The sequence below is a fragment of the Poeciliopsis prolifica genome, unplaced genomic scaffold, assembly GCF_027474105.1.
Source record: "Poeciliopsis prolifica strain line A6 unplaced genomic scaffold, Auburn_PproV2 SCAFFOLD006, whole genome shotgun sequence".
NCBI lineage: Eukaryota > Metazoa > Chordata > Actinopteri > Cyprinodontiformes > Poeciliidae > Poeciliopsis > Poeciliopsis prolifica.
This window is the reverse complement of record NW_026562381.1, coordinates 16,816,796-16,837,730: the sequence shown is the minus strand read 5'-3', so window position 1 is coordinate 16,837,730 and position 20,935 is coordinate 16,816,796. Positions and strand designations below refer to the sequence as shown.

At 36.7% G+C, this 20,935-nt stretch overlaps 1 protein-coding gene across 4 annotated transcripts in view; it reads left to right on the top strand.

The window, feature by feature from the left end:
• The first annotated feature begins 268 nt into the window (after positions 1-268).
• The window catches only part of LOC129360303 (glutamate receptor 2-like), a 43,301-nt gene continuing 22,634 nt past the window's right edge, over positions 269-20,935 (top strand). For 2 of the 4 annotated variants that reach the window (XM_055030432.1, XM_055030433.1), the window contains exons 1-3: positions 269-705; positions 841-981; positions 19,339-19,578. In XM_055030432.1, coding sequence (XP_054886407.1) covers positions 621-705; positions 841-981; positions 19,339-19,578 — 466 coding nt within the window. In that variant the 5' untranslated portion in view covers positions 269-620. The remainder of the gene's footprint in view (positions 706-840; positions 982-19,338; positions 19,579-20,935) is intronic. The other 2 variants (XM_055030434.1, XM_055030431.1) reach the window with 1 other exon arrangement.

Sequence of the window (20,935 nt, the reverse complement as noted above, 5' to 3'; positions counted from 1 at the left end):
ATATTTTTAAGAGTGTTTAATGTGAAATCTAAGGGGCCGGTTATCTGAGGAAAACAAGTACATCTGATTTAAGTTGTCTTAATGACGCTATGGTGTCATGACTGAACAATGTTCACCAGTCTCCTGTGTTCATGTTCACTGAAACCCAGAGGCGAAACAAAAACTCAACTGCTGGAGCAGAAGCTTCCGTTCCCATTTTTTTCAGAGGTTGTCGTGTGGTTTGGTCTCCATGTGGCTGACTTTCGGATCTGTTCGTGTCTGTCCGCCTTTTCATTAACATTCCTCAGTTGTGGGTGTGATACCGAGAAGATCTCCGGCGCGCGGCGCGGCGTGGCGTGGCGCGGCGCGGAGCGGAGACGCGCACCGGCTCCGTGCGTTCAGAAGAGGCGCAGCTGCCGGTGGAAGGGGAGTGACGAGGAGGAGCGGAAAAAGAGAGCAGAACCTCACCGCCGGCCACCATTCCTGTACTGGTGTCATTTACCTGCCACAAACCCAGAAGATTTTCTCTTATCTTCTCTCCGAGGCGAAAGGTTATTAATATGTGTTGGATCTAGCGCCTTCAAAGAGAAACAAGGGAAGACCAGATTCATCTGGTGGATGTGGACACCTGAACTGTAGACATGGGGAATATAGTGAATTTATTTTTTTCTATTCTTCTGGTTTTATGGGTCTGCGCGTTTGGGGGCTCGCCCAGTGTTCAGATCGGTGAGTAGCTAACTCACTCAGACAAAAGAAAATTGCGTTAAATAATTTCGCATGAAATAAAATGATGAATTCTGGTTGCTGGATCTGTCATGTTGTTTTTGTGGAAGTGTAACAGGCTTTTTGTCATGATTTCAGGGGGACTTTTTCCAAGGGGCGCAGATCAAGAGTACAGCGCGTTTCGGATAGGAATGGTTCAGTTTGGAACCTCGGAATTCAGACTGACTCCCCATATTGACAATCTGGAGGTTGCCAACAGTTTCGCTGTGACCAACTGTTGTAAGTAAAAAAATATCTTTAGTCTTATTATTTCTTACTAAGATCTAGTGGGAGTATGAGACCCACAAAACAATCATGATCATTCTTCAGAATTATTTAGAATGCAGCTATTCTAAATAATTTCTGCTATTTTAATAAAAGGTTGTCAATGCTTTCTTATCTATATTCTGTCTGCAAACACGCTGAGACTGTGAGCTGGGAGTTGAGGATGAACAGGCTGAGTAGCCAGGGAAAGTTGGTTTCCACAGTAACCGTCACATCAATACCTTTTTCAGTCTTTCACATTCATTAGAAGAGGCTACACAATAAAAATGTCAATCATAAAAGTTCTGCTATTCAGCTTTATTTAAAAGCTCTTTGCAGTCTTTTGAAAGACTGATGGATATTTTCTAGGTACATTTGATCCTCTATTCATCTTTTCATTTTGCATCATTAAAAACAGGACACCTTACATTTTTTACACCATCTCCCAACTTTAACAATGTCTTCTATCATGTTTCAGGGCAGGAATCTGAGGTAAAGAGTGACTGAGGCAGATTTTGTTCTCCCTCATGTTTTTTCTCAGCTCAGGAGGAGCGCTGTTCACCCAGGAGAACAGATCAGACATTCTCGGTGCCTGTGACACGCTCTAACACGGCTAATGAGGGCTGATATGAAGCGATTAATTAAAAACCGATGCACTGAAGGATTTCCTATGCATTGCTTAATTGCCAGAACGGTTTTTAGTCTGATTTGAATCCCTACTTTTGGTCCAAACGAAGGTTTCTAGTCACAATTTAAGCTGTGACTTCACTTTAAGACATTTTCTCCTCAGAGTTTCTGTAAGAATCGGCTCTGTTCTCCTGACAGATTTATTTTAAACTGCTGCAGCAAATAGGTCGCTATATTTCGTACATTCATTAGGTGGTTGCCAAGCGACTGCTGCTCTGAACAGTCCCTTAAACATAAATCAAACGCTTCTCATTGGTGCGAGCACTGGTCCAATCGATCCCATTACCATATAAAACCTTCCTGCTTGAAGATGCTCAGTGCGTCCAACAGATCACAGTTGTGTGTTTTATGCTCAGATGATTGTTTCTTGTTGGTTTCAAGAACTTGACAGCATTGCCTTCCCTGATGGGGGCGACCAGCTCTGTGTCTCGGTTTTAAGAGTTAGAAATATGTATTATTATGTACTGTTGGGTGTTTATAGTAGTGGGAGGAGATTACATAAGAGAATATGGTGTTAACATGCATTTCTAGGTCATATATAACAATTTATGTGAAGCATCAGGTATTTTTGTGGATGTTTTACAACTTTTCCCTCCTCAACAAGTGTCTTTTGGGGGGAAATGACTCATGACAGAAAAGATGAAAATCTTCAAAGTTTCTTACAATAACCATAATATTATCATTTATGATTGAACTTAGGACATTCTCAATATCAAAATGACATTAATAGCTTTAGTCTTGAATTTCATTTTTGTTGCTTTACCAGAATATCGTCTTTAATTTCTTTCTGCTGTTATCAATGGAACTTATTTAAGGGTTAAATCATCCATCTAGAAAACACTAGCGGTCCCTGGTGACAAGCTGCAGGACTGGTTCATCTCAGCATCAGCAGCTGCTGCTTATAAATGCAGACATGGAAGAAATGAGTGGATTGATGTTGATTATGTGATGTTGAGCTGATTTACAGGCTGTCACCTGGTCTGACAGTCAGTAGAAGCTTTGTTTGCGTCCCCCATGGATTTATCTGGTGGCTTTTAGTGAACTCTGTCTTCATATTAATTGAGTTTTTGAGTGGGAGTTGAGAAGAGGAGGGGTGATACTGGCTGTGGTGAGGAGGTGTGGATGGAGGGAGAGGGTTTGTGGGGAAGCTTTAAAAGCCAGTAGATGGCAGTCTGCCTCACCATCCATGGTGGACTGTAAATTACAGCACTTAAACACCACCGCTTCTCCTTTTGTTCAAATGTGCTCCACGAAACTGCATTCAGGGGAGAATAAAGGGAGAAATATGAAGCTGTAAAAGCAATGACATGTTCTGATAGGCTTTCTGTTACATAATGGCACACTTCAAACCTCAGGGAAGAGAGGTACTTTGGCATTCATTAATCAGGCTACGATAAAGGAAGCTATTAAACGGTAGAAAAGGTACAACTTTATATCAGTGTTTAAAATTCATGATAAAATTTGCTCGACACATAGACTTATGAACAACAACGATCAAATACAGTGCCACAAAATGCTTCAGATTAATTCAACCAAACAGATTTTAATACCGATGATAACCGGTATTATAAAATTATTTAAAAAATAAAAAAACAGTTTTCAAACATTTAGAGATAAAAGCTTTCTGAGTCAGCATGCCCCAATGTGCAAAAACATAAAATGTCACCAACTAGTTTTGGTCTAGTTTCTAGTTTGTTGGCGTTTTGTTCTTCACTTGAAATAAGACAAAATTAACTTACAAGTAGTTTTTCAGAAAGATATAGGAGATTGTTTTAAGTAAATAATTCCTTAATCTTCATGGAACAGGAAAAATTCTGCTGACAGATTATTTCACTTATGAGAAAATATTTTATTATTAAAAAAAAAAAAAAAAGCAGTGCAGTGCTTTAGATGTTGTTCTGGGTTCGTTTTTGGCCTTTTGGACGAGCCACTAAGTTATTGGAGTAATTCCCAGTCAGTTCTGGGAAGGTTCTGTATTTAAAAATAATGGCTCTTTCTCTGATTCATTGAAGATCCACAGCAGATGCCAGTTGATTTGCTTCTCATCTGTGCTTGATGTTCTTTAAATTGGTGCTTTTCTTTCCATTAGACTACTTTATGTTCTACTTAAATAATCTGTTTGTTGTACAAGACTGGAACCGGACCCAACTTTACAAAAAACACAGCTAAACACAGATGATTTATTATGTAAAATCTTCATTTGAAATCTACATTTTGAATTTACCATGGTTATCTTTGTCTGTTGTTAAAATTAATTAGATCTGAAATTTCTATGACCCAAAATATGGAAAAAAATACAGTACTTCAGTACCTATGAATAAGGCCTGTATTACATTTGATTTTTTTACCTGTTCATTTCTTGAAAGCTGCTGACTTATTTAAGCTTTTAATTAACTGTAGTCTTTTATTTCACTGCGTAAGTGTCTGAGTTCCTTTCAGACTTATGAAACTCTCGCTGCTCTTTGCCTGTGCAGAAGCATACTTCATCAACACAGTGTGTCAGAGACAGTGGGTGGCAGAATGACACATTTCTCCATCAATAACAGTTCATCTTCTGACCATGTATATGCAGTGCCCCTAAAGCAATAAATCTAAAGACTTCCTGGATTATAGCCACCTCTTAATCCTGAAAATGACTTCAACAACGTAAAGCTGCTTTTCACTGTTGGGGGAGAGCAGGATAGCCACTTTTTTTTCCTTATATTTCATCTTATTTCCTTGAACTTTTCCATTAACTAATTTTTAAACAGTTGTGGTAGTTCAACTTAGAATACAGGGATATGACTAAATAGAGTGCAAACCTTTAACAAAACCTGTTCTACCTGAGACTGGGGCAAGACAACAAAATACAAAATGTATCCAAAACGGCAAAGGAATATCAGGAATAACAGAATTTTTAACAGTTTGGTCAAAGTCCAGGGCCAAAGCCAATTTATTGTAATTTGAAAAGGGAAATAAAAAAAAATTAAATTCTTGATGAGTCGGGCTGATAGAAATGTCTGAAATGATCTGCAGCCATAATTGGCCAAAAGTGTAAATCCTGACTGAGCTTCCATAAAGGACTGACTTATTGGCAGGGGATGCAAATGCAAATCACACTTTTTAAAACTTGTTCAAATATAAAAGCTTATACCACTCCTCTATGTTGCTCCAGTGTTAGTTTATTTATTCATATTTCTTAACAAGATTGAATGTTTTCTTGTTTAATTTAGTAAGTATGCTGTGTGTAATGTTGAGGACAGGACACAGAACATTAGTTTAACCAGTTTTATTCATGTTTTTTTTTTTTCTAATTAATAATGTTTTCAGCTTACATTTTTAAATAAGCTTAATCAGTTTGAGACGATTTGGATATGATGTAGTTTCTGAATGGTGGTAGGAATTTGAAACTGAGAACTTTATTATGGAAAGTTGTAAAAAGGTTTTCATCTATTCTCCTTCTGTTATTATTTAAATTAAAAGTCCACAAAATGAAATTACTTCCTGAACTTTTCAAATGGATCCTCTTCAATAAAAAGTAGGAGAACATAAGGCCTGAACACTTAGTAAATCTCTCACTCTCTGGCATGCAGTCACAATTTGAAAACGTTTCTCTTAAAGTGGGAAGAATCAAATTTTTTAATAACCTAAGCAGATACCAGAACTCTTATTTTGAAATTTTCCTTCCTTTCTTTGTCTTATTGGACAACTGATGTGAAACAATTGCAGCAGGATATTTTTGACATTAAATATTGGGAGCATGGGAAATTGCTAAAAGTTTCTTTTGTAAAACTGTACAAATTGATAGTAAAGCAGCAAAGCGTGAAAACAATTCTTTGCAGGTTCTTGTGTAATTCTTCTATTGTTGAAGCTGGATGATCACCTAAATCCATTTTTAAGGGGTGAGGTGTGATGAGGTGTTTCAAGCTGCACAGTTTAAAAGAAAAATCAGTAATTTCTTACTCTCTTTTCTTACTATCCAAAGCTTCCTTTTGCCTGCCTGAATAATTCCTGTTAATTAGAGTTTTTCAGGTCTACCTTGTAATTGTGCAGTGTTTTGGATTTCTTTTTAAATCCCATGGAACTTCTTATTTTGTCACATTATGACATCAAATTACAAAGTATTTATTGGCCATTTTGCAACAGGCCAACATAAAGCAGTACAGAATTATCATGTCAAAAAATACCTGAAAAAGAAACATTGAATAAAACTTCACCAACATTTAATTTTATTAGCAGATTTGTAACAAATTCTAGCCCAGGTTGAAAAAAACAAGAGATCCAAAAGCAGTCGCTATTGAATGAGTGAAAACTGAAGCTGAAAACACAAATCCAAAGTCTCTGACAAAAATATTTCATTCTGATTTCATATTTTTGGAGCATCACTTGTTCAACCTAAAATGTAGAAAATATTTCATTATAAGTTTTGTTAAAGATCATAAACAATCAATTGCAAACACTAATCAGTAAGCCAACAGATTTTAATCTTTGACTCAGTATAGATCCCTTTCCCAATTCTATGTTCTCTCTACTCCTGTCATCCTGAAGAAACAGAAGGACTTTACGGTGCACATGTTTGCTTTTGCATTTGTTTGCCATAAAAACTAGGAGTCAATGTGCAGCAACAGCAAGTCTCAATGCCTTCATTCCTGATATTCACTTTTACTGAGGCCAAGTGAGGGCGAAGACGTCTTTGACAGCCAGCTACCCATTTAACACTTCAAAGTTTCTGTTTGTCATGGCTGAATCATGTCACACTGCAATTTCATACATTTGAATGCACATAGCATTTCATGAACGCGCATGATTTCAGGGACCTGGCCAAATGATCAAACGGAGGAACCTTCCTTATATGTGCTACTGGGAATTGGTTAAAGCCAATTTATTGTTCACACCTAATTAAGAGCATCTCCGCCATTTCACAGAGAGTGTTGAAATGGTAAATGGGCCCAGCAGCTGGCTGGTCAAAAAAATAAAAAGAGGCTAAAAAGCCTCTGCGGATCTTGGCTTGCCTTGAATACAGCCCCCCAACTGAGCCTTTATCACTGTGTCCTTCAAAGGTTCCAGCTACAGATACAGGAAGATGCAGAGGTCTAAGTTTATATCTACATTTTCTCAGTATGAAAATGCCTTTGCTGTTTGGGAAGATATGTTGTATTTGATTTAGTGGAAGTAGTAGTTTTAACACTTCTAGTTTATACAAACTACATCTAAAACTAGAAAAGAGGGATTTTAAATGTATGATTCATGATGGCAAACACAGTGATAAGATAAGGCATTTAGGTGTTGTGGTATATTTCCTTGTAAGGGAAATTTGAAATTTTGCAACGTGATGCCCAGAAAACAAACAAACAAACAAAAAAAAGCCATCTTCACCTGAGGTCTGCACCTCTGAATTTGGATGTTAGCTCTCCTGCTTGTGCATCACTTTGTGCTGCTCTCTGCACACTGTTTTTATAGACATTATTTCAGATAAATGAGAAATTGGACTTTATTTTTTTATTAACTGCAAGACATAAGACATAAGTGTAAGAAAAGAATGGTTGAAAGTTTGAATTCTGTGTGTAATTCATTCAAATTTTTATGACGTTCTAACTAACATAGATGTCTAATTGATTTCCAGCTATTCACAATTGTTTCTGAATAATGCAATTAGCCTGTTTGCAGATATTTTTTTATTGATCACATCTAAGAAATGCAGCTTGGGAAGCTCAAAAATACCTTGACTCAATCCCACTTGTCATGATATTAACTGGCCTTTCCAAGGAAGGAAAACTGAAGATGTTGGCTTCTTTTTTGGGCCAAAATGGTTTCCACTTTTAATGCATATTTGAATAATTTAGGTATTTTGAAATGTTAAAGCAGGTACTTTACATGTCTTTAGAGGGTGGTAGTCTATGTTGGAAAACATTAACATGTGGCACTAATTAGCGTTGTAAATATCAACTGTTCTTATTTTTAGAGTAAGGTGAACAGTTCCTCCTCTATCTGATTCTCCACAGGTTTGACTTGTATTAGCTTTAAACCCTTTCTTCAAAGAATTGCATACGTCTTTCCTCCAAACATACTAGACACTTGAATAGAATGGTGATGGGTAGATTTCCCCTCTGGTTGACACTTTTTCTACAGATCCTAATTTCAGCAGCTCATTTAAAGCTTTGATCCATTTGCAGCTCTTCGTTGTGATGTCAGCGATTCTGTTAGCCTCGTGTCTGTTTGGTAGACGGCTGCATTGTTCTTTTGTAACAACCTTCTTTCCCTGATGGTCTTTGTTTAAACAAAAGGTTTCATCTGGACTGTAGCCAACACATCCTGGATGCTTTTGTCATGTCACTTAGCTTTTCCACAAACATGCAGAATGTGTTTCAGAACTTGACACCAATGTACACAGTCCTAGTTGGACATTTTCTCTGTCTTATTACTTTAAATTGGGCTTTTACAGAAACTGATTTTTTGTTTTTCTGTTTGCATACATTATATATTTATGCTTGCACAAATCCCGCAAATTAGAAACAGCAGTATGTCATTATCTTTTTACTTTCTTACAATATAGTTGATTAATATTAAACGTGTGTGCATGCTTCTGTCGGCAGAAGATGTTTGATGGGAGTTTATAGGTGAACAGGAGGCTTTTCTAGACATGCTCCAGCACTGATGCTCTGCTGCATTGATCTGCGAGGGTGTTTGTCTTCATTCAGCGAAGCTCATGTGTTTTTCCTGGTGCCCTGTAAAGTCAGGGACTGGAGGTGGTTTCTTTGATGAAATTCTCAGACAGACATGAATTCAACTGAGGAAAGAAGATTAGGAGCCTTTCAGAGCACAGATTTTTGTTTTTTTAATGAAAAGTGCATATTTATGTTTTTATACCAAGATGTCTTCTCTCTGGTTCTTTTACATTTTCTCTGTTTTGTTGAATCTTTCTGTGACTAAAACACCCTCATCAGATTTTGGTCTTTCAAAATTAATATAATACTCTGTAATTTATAATATACTTTATGGGTATTTTATTTTCTGTGGAGTTTCCTCTAATCTACTCCTAGTTAAAGGTATGCATACAAGTTCATTCACCACTGCCAGTGTCTGCAGTTTGTCTCCATCAGAAGACATTTCTTCCCTGATATTTGACCTCTGTTCTAATCAAAGTTGATGTTTCATTTTTAGTGTCATTGACACCATTAGGACACCCATTGTTTCCCCTGTTTGACTGACATTAAGTAAGACAATCACCATAATGCTGTCACCATTGTGCTTGACAGTGTGTGCAGTGTACATAGGTCTGAAAACTTTACCTTGATTCCTTCAAACTATTTTTACATTGCTGTTGTGAAACATCGCAATATCTGCAAATTTTGACCTTCCAATATTTCTCCATAAGATAATTGACTTTCCATGTAGACAGATATAAATTTCAGATGCTTTGAAGGTTTTAACTTTAAAGAAAGAAAGGAGAGAAGAAAGACATTTCAGTTTATTATAGGCTGGACCTTAACTGTTTCCAGGATATTTCTAAGAAGTTTTATTTGGTCAGACACTAAAGACTTTTACACAACTGATTCTCTCGAAGGACAATGACCCGAAACACACATCATAGTTGGTATTGGAATAGATGAAGAAGGCTCACATTAACATTTGGTGTGATGCTGAACCCAACTGCTTTGAAAATTTATAGACTTTGCTTAAAAGCTTGGTTAAGAAAACATCATCCTTATATAAGCTCCACTGATTATGCCCCACTGAGTGATGCAACCAGAATCCTGCCACAGCCTTGCTCACAGATAGGTGTGTTTTCTTTGCAGCTTATTAAAGAACACATTACCAAAATTAGTAGAACTCAATGTATGTTTGTGGCTGGGTGTAGATTATAAAACAAAACAAACAAAAAAAACATTTACAGTCCTATTTTAGAAACTCTTATGACACTTTGTACACTTCCTTATTAAACTGCAATTTAAAAATTGTTGTATTTCTGCAGTGATTAACAAATGGCCCGTCTCTCCTAATTTCTAAGACCCGGTTGGAAGTGTAGGGTATCTAAATGGCATCTTGCTGCCAGACAGACACCTGTGTGAATTGGAAATTTCCAATGGATGAACCTTGATAAAATGAGACTCACCTTGAGCCTTTTATAAGGAGTCTTTATGACAGGCACACAGTGTCCTAGTGCGATAAAAGACCAAGACGTGCTCATGTGGAGGCAGTACGACACGTTTTCATTTCACAAATACAATGCTGAACCACTTTTGGCAGTTATGGCCATCAAACCTGGGCACATAGTGTTCATAGATAATATTCGATCAGTGACTTTTCCATTTGCTGATTTTTCTTCTGTATGTAGGTGATTTCTTTATATGTTGGCTTACAGCCTCTGGGAGCTGCAGCTCCTTTTATGGAGCCAGAAGCATCAAGCTGGAATGCAAAAACTGATTTCAAGTAAATAAATTGGTTGCTAAACAAGAAATCTGTGGCGCCATGGGAAGATCAAACCCCTAAAGAAAAATACAGAATAAAAACCAGAAGCTGGAACTAGCAGCATGCAGGAATGTAATATGGCAAGGATAAAATCATTAAATCCACAATGACATTGACAATTAGAGGCTGATAAGAAAGCAAATAAAACAGAAACATGACAAGGCAAAGAGAGATATGGTTTCCGCCAACAGCTGCGTCAACAATAGCCAGGTCAGCACCCATGTCCCCTGGCAGGAGGAATCGCTGTGTATTGGACTGGGAGAAAGAAACAGATGCTTACTTCACACAAACAGGATGGAAATATTCAGCCCAATACACACTGAGCTGGTAGGGCTGCAGAGAGTGACAAGTTACAGCAGGCAAGCGACAGCTTCAGACTCCTGCTGGCTGTCAGCTCCCATTTTAACTTAGTGGAAGTTAATGAGAGTGGGTCAAAGATAGTCAGTGGTTACAGATAGAGCCTGAGTCTAGATAATATAGCTTTAAGGTAGTTTAATTTGACAGGTATAGTCTTTTCAGCAGCAAAAAGTACATGTCTCCCACATCTGTTGGCAGCTCCAGTCGCCCCGCAGTGACAGAACAGCAGGAAGTACAGCGAGAAAAGTTGGCTTGTCAGATGCATTAACTCATATCAGATGAACAAAATATAATCAGATCCTTATCCCAAATTTTTGTCTCTTAAAAAATGACATTTCCACATTTGTTTTTAACTTTAAAATACTTAACTTAATTTAACAGTTCACTTGTTAATTTTAGGATATATGTTAAACTATGTTTTGAACAATAAAATTGATGCAAAGGGACAAAAAATTACTTTTTTCTCTTATAGGCAGATGAAGAACAAACTAAGCCTCTTTCCAGGTTAAGCAAGTCCACTATTAAAATTCATAAACAATGCAATTTTATTAATGTTATAATGACGCCTATGATAATAGTTCTGTTCAAGAGTAAACAGATTTATTGCTAACTGCATTTGTTTTTCTTTTTGAATAATGATTATTGATCTATTCACACATTATTAGGAATCATTCTAGATAGATCTCAGTTTTACTCTCGATCAGCTGATACTTTCACATGATAAGGTAGAGTCATTCTGCAGCATTTGGACATTAAAGCTGCAGCAATCAGTTTGTGCAGCTCATTTTCAAATGCTATTGCGAGCTTCTTCAACTTTCATTTTCTTGAATACATAGACGTGATTAAAAAATGATCTGGAATACGTTCATCTATTTACTATCCCTATTCAGGGTCACAGGTTAACCTGGAATCAGAAATCCATAAATATTTTATATCTGGCAAACTGGTATCTTTAAATCTCTTAGGGGAATCCATGCCATAATAATTATACCCATAATAAATCATGACTGACAGAATTTACATAACCATGATGCATCTTTTTTTTTTTTTTTTTTACCAATATTAGTAATGTTTAAGTGTCTTCTCACCATTCCAGGTTCCCCTTTGTGTTCTGACTGCACCGTGAAGCAGTGATCTGTGTTTTATTCGGTCAAAAGCAGTCAAATTTACATAAAAGTCTCCCAAAGTGAGGAAGACATCAAATGCCATGAAAGAACTGCAGCTGCAGCCCCACTTTTACTTTTTAATGCTCTCTTTGCTGCTGAAAGCTGAGGCCTCCAGAAGGTCACAACTTAAGCTGGCTTCCGCTTGACGATGGAATGTTGTATAAATCTTCTTCTGCGAGTGGGACGCGGTGCTGGCACTGTTTCAAAGTGTGTAGGCTCTGGAAAAGACACGATGTCAGGAGTGTTCTCTAAGCAGCTCAGGGGAGCACTAGATAAAAAAATGAGGCAATTCTCCGGAGCTCCACTATTTCACTCGGTAAACTTTTCACTGCAAAATGAAAATTATTTGCATCTCATTTCAATTTCATAAATGTGCAAATATGATGTCTCTGTCTCTGCCATTAGACTCAGTTATGGTATTACCACAAAATAACATGAGGTAATACATTGTTTTAAATGGAAATTTTTAGATTACATGCAAGAATGCCCAGATCTTCTTGGATAAAGCACTCAAGCAGCTAATTGGACATCTCTTTGAAGGCTTTCGAGTCAGATACTAGTGAATTTAAAATAAATTGGTTCCTTGAATAGCTCACAAACTCCTGCCTCCATAGTTAATATATCTCAAGATAGAAGACCAGGTATGGAATGCACATCAATATCAATATTGATATACAGGTGATAAATGTGCAGCAAAATTTGTTGACCTTTTCACAAAAAGAAGGTCCAAGAGATTAGGTGAATACACAAGGTGTACGTAAAGAAGTGGCCAAGAAATGAATATTAATTTCATTGTCTTGTTTACTAAAACTGCTAAATAGAAATTGAAAATGGATAAGAAATCAGTAAGAAGCTTTTGTTATTGCTGGAGTTAGTGATAGCAGACGCACAATCACATGTTTTTATGTCTATTTGCTTTCCTGTGAGCTTGTTCCTGCTTATCTTCAACAAACACTGCGTAGCTGGTTGCTGTGGAAGCCGTTCCTTCAGGTCCTGATTAAAGCTGTGTCTCCATCGATGGCCCTCATTTTGTTTCTGCCAGTTTCCAAGATCATTAGAACACAGAACAGCAGATCCAAAGTCTGCGCTGGTATTTCCACTAAAGGTCAGTGGATACATGATATGCTTTATAACAGGAAGAAGATGAAATGGGAACAAAGCTGCCGTATGTGATGAATGGGCTTGTTTTGCAGGATCAATCTGGTCAAAGAAATCTGCAATGAGCTTAGTGGGACAGATTGGTTCGCCAGCAGAGCACAGAGCATTTGTTTGTTGTAGTCTTTCAGATATCCTTACTAAGGTGCAGCATCTGAGAATCCAAGAATGCTTTTCACAAAGAAATGTTTGATGTTTTTATTCTTCTGAAAGACTGATCAAGTCATGCAAGACTGTCATTAAGAATAGCTGATTCAACTGCTTGAGCTTAAAATGGATGAAAAATATAAACTATATCATTTGCAGTGAATAGAGAACTTCTAGTTTTAGTGAACTTGTTTGGAATTTGAAATGATGTTTTCAGGTTGCAGGGACATTTCTCAGCTAAGACGAAGCATAAAACCAATATCAACCATGCACACAACTACTCTCAGGGTCAAGTCCATTAAATAAACCCACATTCATGCTTTTGTACCAAGAGAGGAAACTAGATTATCCAGAAAAACACAAGTCATCTGAAATAGCTACCATAAGAAATCCAAATATGTATTTGGTGTATTACTTTCTGCAATTTAGTTTAAATCTGTCCTTGTTTTATCCAATCTTAATTGTTTCAGTGGCTTTAAGGATTAAACCTCACTGGTAAAAATGCTTTACAGTTGAGCACATCAAGACTTCAAATTTTACTCCCCAAAAATTACAATCGGAGAAATAAATATTAATACAATTATTCACCAATATTCCAGTTTATTATATACTCACCCTGTTCATATATCCAGTAATTTAAAGATAGTTTAATTTTTCTTAAAATTAGTATCAATAAAGTAATGATGATGTTAAATGATTGGACTGGTCCAAAAACAATATGTTGCCATTATACTGAGAATATACTGTCTGTTTTTTTTTTTGTTTTGTTTTCTTTTGTTTTTTTTTGTTTGTTTGTTTACATTGTTTAAAATCACACCAAAGGTATTTTGCAAATAAATTTGTATATTTTTTTGAATAAAGTAATCTTCAACTTCCTAAAATGATCAAGACAGCAGCAACATGAAGGCAAGTTATTTTTGCCTCCTTGTTTCTTGCCAGGCCACAGCTCTGACCTCCCCGGTGGTGAAATGTGTTTGCAGAAGCTTTAACAGCCTTCGACTGGAAGACCTCAAACTGTGAGAAAAGGTGCAGCACTCTGGAAGGTCAGAGATATTAAGCAGGGACCTACCTGACCACTCAGGGCTCTAAAAGTAAAAGTAAAAAAAAAGAGAATACAAACTCCATGTTGTCTCTTATATAGATTCAACCTAACATTAGAAGTTTTATTATTTAAAAAAAAATCTGAATTTGTTTCATGATGGTTGGGAGTTTCTGCTCTGAAAGTTAATTTTTCTTCCATCAATGAGCAAGTAGCTTTTCTGAGGCTCAGCTTCCAGGTTCATCTAAATCCTTGTGAAGGCATACCTTATGGAAAAGTTTAAACACAAAAATCACATTTAGAAGATTGAAGCTGAATCTAAAATGTTAATACTGAGGTTTTGAATGCATGTGCATTCAGCAAACTCTGTTTTGGTAGCATTTAAATCCTCCACTATAGAGAAGCCTCCTGGATACAGGTCAGTGAATAAAACCAGAGGGGGGAAGAGAGGAGAGAAAGACTCGGAGGAAAGTGGAATGAGAAATGAGAGAAGTGAAGCTCAGAAGGTGATAAAAACTGGGCCGCTGTAAACGAACAGCCGGAAGAACTGCTCAAGGGTGCACAAAAAAAAACCTTTCACAGTCCAGTCAGCCATTCAGATGCATGACCGGGCTGTTGCTCCAATGCTTTGCTGCATGTGCTTCAGACATAAATGCCTGCATTTCATAATCATGGCATTAGTCTACATAGTTAAAAAAAAATGCCGTTGGTCCACATTCAAGAAGTACTTTCGACTGTGACATTTAAAGGTGCAAAAAGGAAATCAATAACGATAACAGAAACAAGTTAAAATGCAGTCCGCTCATTCTAGTTTTCAGAAAAAGTGACATTTCCAAGCCTCAACATATGCAGTTATGTGACACAGGTGAACAGTTTCCTCAGTGTGCAGAAAGAACGTTACTAAAATAGACGTTTGCAGCAGTCCCCAGACAGAACGAGACCACATCATGCTGCAGAGTTAGCTTGAGACAAAACGCAGTCGATAAATCATATAAACTGCATATGCAGTTAAAAGTGAAAGTTTACATAAACAAAAAAAACACATGGACCTTTTTTTCTTAATGAAGCTAATCAGACCAACTTTCTCTTGATTCAGGTCTGTTAGAACTACAAACATAATTTCTATTTGCTAATTACCACAACAATGAAAGAAGAAATATGGAAGTGATCAATTTGCTAATCAGAAGTTTACACACATTTCCTCGGCTTTACTTTTGAACTAGATGACTGGGATCAAATGTTTTAAGTATTTTTTGTTTCTAAACTATCTCACTGTGACTCTAGCTTCATGTTTAGGGAAGATGAACTCGAGCCCCCAGTTTTCTTCCTTTATTTTGTCCCATATTTAAGCTCCATCTTTACTTTCATTGACTTCGATCTCCCAGCTGAGGAAAAACTTTCATGTCCTACTTAGAGGCCAGTGACTCTGAATGACCAAGAAATCTGATCTTGACCAAGCAGCTTTAATACTGCAAAAAAAAAAAAAAAAAAAAACTACATGAACAATTGCATTGCTGAAAAAAATCTGGTTAAAATATTAAAAAAAAAAAAAAAAACAGTTTTTACTCATGAAATCCAGCTTTTACATTGAGGTGGCAGGACTGCTCAACTTTGTTTTTGAAGCAATCCTTTCCTTTAGATTTTCAAGGTTAAAATTTGCTTGTTCAACAATTATAGTTGTGACAAATCTGCTCAGGCTATAGCATGACAGAAAGGCTGGTGGCTTTAAGCTGCCGCACCGACTAGTGACAGATCAGTTTTACATAAAACGCCCCAAAGTCTCGAGGCGTTTCCTCTTGGTGAGAACGCTGCTGCTGGGGAGGATGAGATATGTAACAGTCACGTTCTGCTAGCTGTGACTGGACTGCTGATGATCATCACCACAGAGACATGTGGAGAGTGTGAATGCAAGTTTGTGTTGCACACTGATTCATTGTTTTACTGATGTACTGGGCTTCCGATTTCCTTCTGTATTAGCTAGGCATTCCATAAAAATAAACAAAAATATGATACTTGAACCACATCTTTTGCCTTGTATTTCAGTAGAAAGACAAGTGTAAATGTTTGTTTTCCAAAAAATAATGAAAACACGCAGCAAAAGTTTAAAGCTCTACATCTAGTTTGGCACTGAGCAGTTGTTCATTCTCTCATATAAAGTTTGGGATGTCAGCCGGGAGCAAATATCAGCTGACTTTGCAGTTAAGTGTCTTTCATTCTTGCTGATATTTAACACAAGCTGGTTTTATTAACCGCTAATTGGTGCAGGTTTAATCTTTGATCAGTAATGGAGCCCCCATGTAAACAGTGGAAAAGCAGCGGAGCAATAATGGTGAAAATGAGGTCATCTAATTGGGACAGCTAAATATATTTAGCAGGGTACACCCTCTCCTTGGGTGGTGATACTCGGTGCAGGAGTCACTGCTGCAACAGATTTAGAAAGCTCAGTGTAATGAGTTCATTACATCTTTGTGATGACCATAGACTTTGGGTTTATTGCTGACCCCACTATAGTTTAATAAAATAAATGACCCAATGATTAGGTGGTCAGACAAATATTCAGACAAATCAAGGCAAACAAATAAAACGTGGCTTTATTTGTTCACTGTAGCTCTGCATCGACTCAGGGTCAGCATATAGATTTTGGCTTGATCACAAAGATGTCAAACTCTCAAAGATTTCCAGCCCTAGTTGTTGACACTCCTCATAAAGATGCATAAATAAGTTATTAAAATAATTTAAGTTTTTATTGTAGTTTTTATTGTAGCAACACTATTCTGAAGGTAGTATTTCAGAATAATCCTATCGTTTTCATGTATAGTTTTTGACTTGTAGGACAGACAAAAAGGTCTGTGAACATTCTGGTTTATGCAATCTCTTGGACTTCATTCTACAACTTCTCTACAATACTTGGGTTAGGATTGGAAGGCCATGGAAAAAAATGTATACTTTGTGGCTGGCAAGAAAATTAATGCATTAATGTCATCATTGTCTTACAAAAAGATCATTATCTTTTTAGTAATCACTAATCATTAAATTACTTGATATATCCAGTTATTTCACTTTTACTGGTTAACTTCTCCAGAATTTTATTCCATGCTGATGCACAGTAACACTGTCCTAGTCCAAGTCCCAGTAGACTGTAGCACACTTCTCATTCGACAGGAGGACAGAAAAAGCTTTTGTCAAGTATTGGTCTAATGTAAAGGTCTCATCTAATGACTGCTATTGTTGACCTTTTGACCCCAGAATTTCACTTTTTGCTGTCGTTCTTCAGCAAAAATTTAATGTATTGCAATCAAAAATAAAAAGAAGATAAATGTTTGACCTTATAAAGATCTTAGTACTCTTTACTAGGGGTGCCACTGAATTTGGTCAGCAGCATATAATCGTACTTCATTGCATACATAAAGTGGTTATTTTGTTGCAGCTATTTGCTTTGTTTTAGATGACACCGGGAGATAGATTTTAAAAACATAAAATAAATATGAAACATATTTGATATTTTATGTGAATTTACATAATTCCAGGCTTGCTTTAAAAAAAAATGCATGAAAAAATTAAATAAACTGCAATACTGCATTTGTATTTTTGGGGGATTACAAATTAATTTATCTTCTTTCCACATTTTCCCTAAACAGTTGGATTGTTTTAATCTTTAAAGTAGAGACTGAAAAACAGCCTCTTTGTTGCAATTAACAGACCCAGGAGAGTGAAAGAATGGTCTTTTTTCAGCAGTTTTCTCTTTGTGCCTAATTAGGGTGACCTCTTCAGCAGGAGAAACAGAGAGTTAGCCACTCTCTTATTTGTTCTCTGTTTGGAGTGAGATTTCTAAGAATGAATATTGAGTTTCAGTGAAAAGAAAATTAATGCATTAATGTCATCATTGTCTTACAAGCTTCTGTCAGATGTAACAGAAGCTTAATGGCATTCTGCAGTCTTCACTATTTTCATGATTTGCTGTTTGTGCTTAGCTTTTCTTCTTTAATTAAAAGTTTTTGAATTTGTCATTGACAAATCATACATAGAAGTCTTTGACATTTTGCTTCAGACTCAGTCAGACCTAGAAAGACCACCAGAACCCTTGCTGCATGCACACATTGATTATGAATGTGAAATACGATATTTGGTCAATAAAATGAAATGTTGTCAGAGTTTGTTCTGGCATAAGCTACAGCATAGTCGTGGGGATATCCAGTCTCTAAGCATGAGCTTAGAGAGTTTTAATCCTGGGCAAAGCCAGGAAGCAAACCAGCAAAAGTATCATCAGAGAAAGTTCTGGTAATATCGATGGACAGCAACGGCATGGCAACACCATCTTTTAGCACATTCTAGTAACTAGTAAAACATTTTTGTTTTAGTTTGGAGTAAACTCAACCAAATCAGTTGAGCTTGAACAAAGTTAGATCTTACTGCAGGATTGTCACCTTAAAAACCAGAAATAAAATTTAATCAGCTGCTACTACATTCAGCCCAAAAGGTAAGAATAGAACTGCTTGACTAAAGACAATCTGAGAAAAATACTTTACAATAATGCCAGGAGACATCCATCTATTTTCTATACCTGCTTTTAACTCTGGAAGAATCTCAGTCTGTTTACCACAGCTCATTATTGCTTTACCTGAACTAAGAGATGACTTCCAGTTTCTTAAAAAATTCACTCTTGACAAGAAATTTGAAAACTTCTCTGGACCATTGTTAGAGGAAATTGCTCATTAGATTGATTACCCAGCAAGACACATGTCTACATCAATAACACTAACTTATTCCAGATTTGATCAATATACATTTACAGGCAGCATACCAATTTACTGAGCAGAGTGCAGTGTTGAAGAAACAGCAGTCTCTGGATTACTCAGAAGAGCAGTTTATTCTTGACATGAGTTTACATGAGATATTTATTGTCTTTGCATGATAAATACCAGTGGCCAGAAACGTTGTACTGTGGCTTTTATCCCCGAGTTGATTTTGGTAGGTCACCAGAATGACAGTCTGGTAACAATGACATGATAAAGCAAGACAGAATAAATATTGGGTTGGTGCATTAAAAGTCCTTACAAAAAAGAGAGCACAGTTTCTTTGTCTTCAGAGATGTGCTAAAGACTATATTTAACAGACTTTGGCACAATTACTTTGCACATTTAGTGGTGAAAAGGTTAGAATTAACTAGATTACTGTTAAAAGAAATCTTGAGTCAGATGATTTTGGTTTTGTGAAACAAAAAAGGTTAAAAAGTATCCATGTAAATCACTTTGAGTTACAGCAGGAATTAAATTGATCAGTTTGCTTAAAAATTCACAAAAAAATGATGTCTTAACGTGATTTTGCTTTTTTCAGTTTGTTCACAGTTCTCAAGAGGTGTCTACGCCATCTTTGGATTTTATGATAAGAAGTCTGTCAACACCATCACGTCGTTTTGTGGCACGCTACATGTGTCCTTCATAACGCCCAGCTTCCCTCTGGACGGAAACCAGCAGTTCGTCATCCAGATGCGGCCTGATATCAAGGGGCCCCTCCTCAGCCTGATCGAGTACTACAAGTGGGACAAGTTCGCCTATCTGTATGACAGCGATCGAGGTAAGTCTCAAACAAAAACTCTTAAAGAACAACTTGAGGGATTTATTTCAGAATTGTTTTTGGTTCAAGGCTTGAAGCAAAAACAATTGGTTCAAGCAAATCCCAGTTCAGTGACTGGAATTTGCTGCAATGATTATATGCAACAATTCAGCTGCTGAAGAAAACACTTAAGAATCCAACAAACACTGTAAGGGTGAAGCTAAAGGGCATGTTGGATCCTGATAATCAGCTTGTCAAGTGTAATCAGCTACAGCAGGTCATGTGTTTTAGGGTGTTTTTATGTAACGTGGGTGAAGAGGTGCAGCCAGAGACTTGATACCACACAGTGGAGATAAAATGACCTGCAGCTCTTTATTTCCATACCTGCTCCAAACGGTGGCATTTGTTTACATCTCCTCTGTATATAAAGTGAACATGCTCTTTCACCACAAAAGCCTGTTTTCATGGTAAAATAAAATGAAAAAAAAAAATGCAATCTCCCTCCTACATTACAATTGTTTGGAGACTGCTGTTTGCTTTACTTTGTACAGCTTCATAAGATTCATGAAGCAGACTGAGCAAAAAGCCTGCAAACCAGAAAATCTTACTTAATAAATAAAGGTGGATTTATTTGCATAATATTCCTCTTTGTTTGTCCTCTCTCTGGTCCGTTCTCTCACCTCACTGGAAATATGTTTGAGTTCTTATCCCTCTGGATGTGAAGCATCTGTTTACTCAGTCCAACTCAGCATACTTGAATATTACCTGTGGTGTCCTACAAGGCTCAGTAATGGGTCCAACCTGTTTATTATGTGTATTAATGACTTGAGTACCATTATTGATGTCACAGGAATAACTGAACATGCTATGTTCAGTGCTCTCTGAAGATCTGTGTGTGTCTTGGACAAGTCTTTTGATTATTCTTTCGAATCCTTTGATTATTCTTTTTTCTGTAAGAAAATCATTTGAGAGGCTCTTGGCTTTGTTTTGGTGAAATTATCTTCATTTTAGTTTTCAGTGGCATTCACACATTTAGGTGTTTAGAAAATCATTAGTAACCTTAATCATTAGCATGCTTTTTAAAATCATATTTGAAAGTTGTTGTTTTTTCTTAACTTTTCATTGTAAACCTTTTTGTGGATTATTAATATTAAACCAGCTGATATTGATTTGCACTTAGCAGCATTGATTCTTTCAAACTACTGCCTGATGTCAGCTGATTTCTTGGCTTTCTAGACATTTTTACACATCTTTTATACCTTCAAATTAATTTGTGTACTACTTTGTGTTTGTATGTGTTTTACTTGGATTGTTGCTGACAGTCTGGTGTGAATTATATTCCAACAGCTTGCATTTACATAAGGTGGTAGATTAAAAC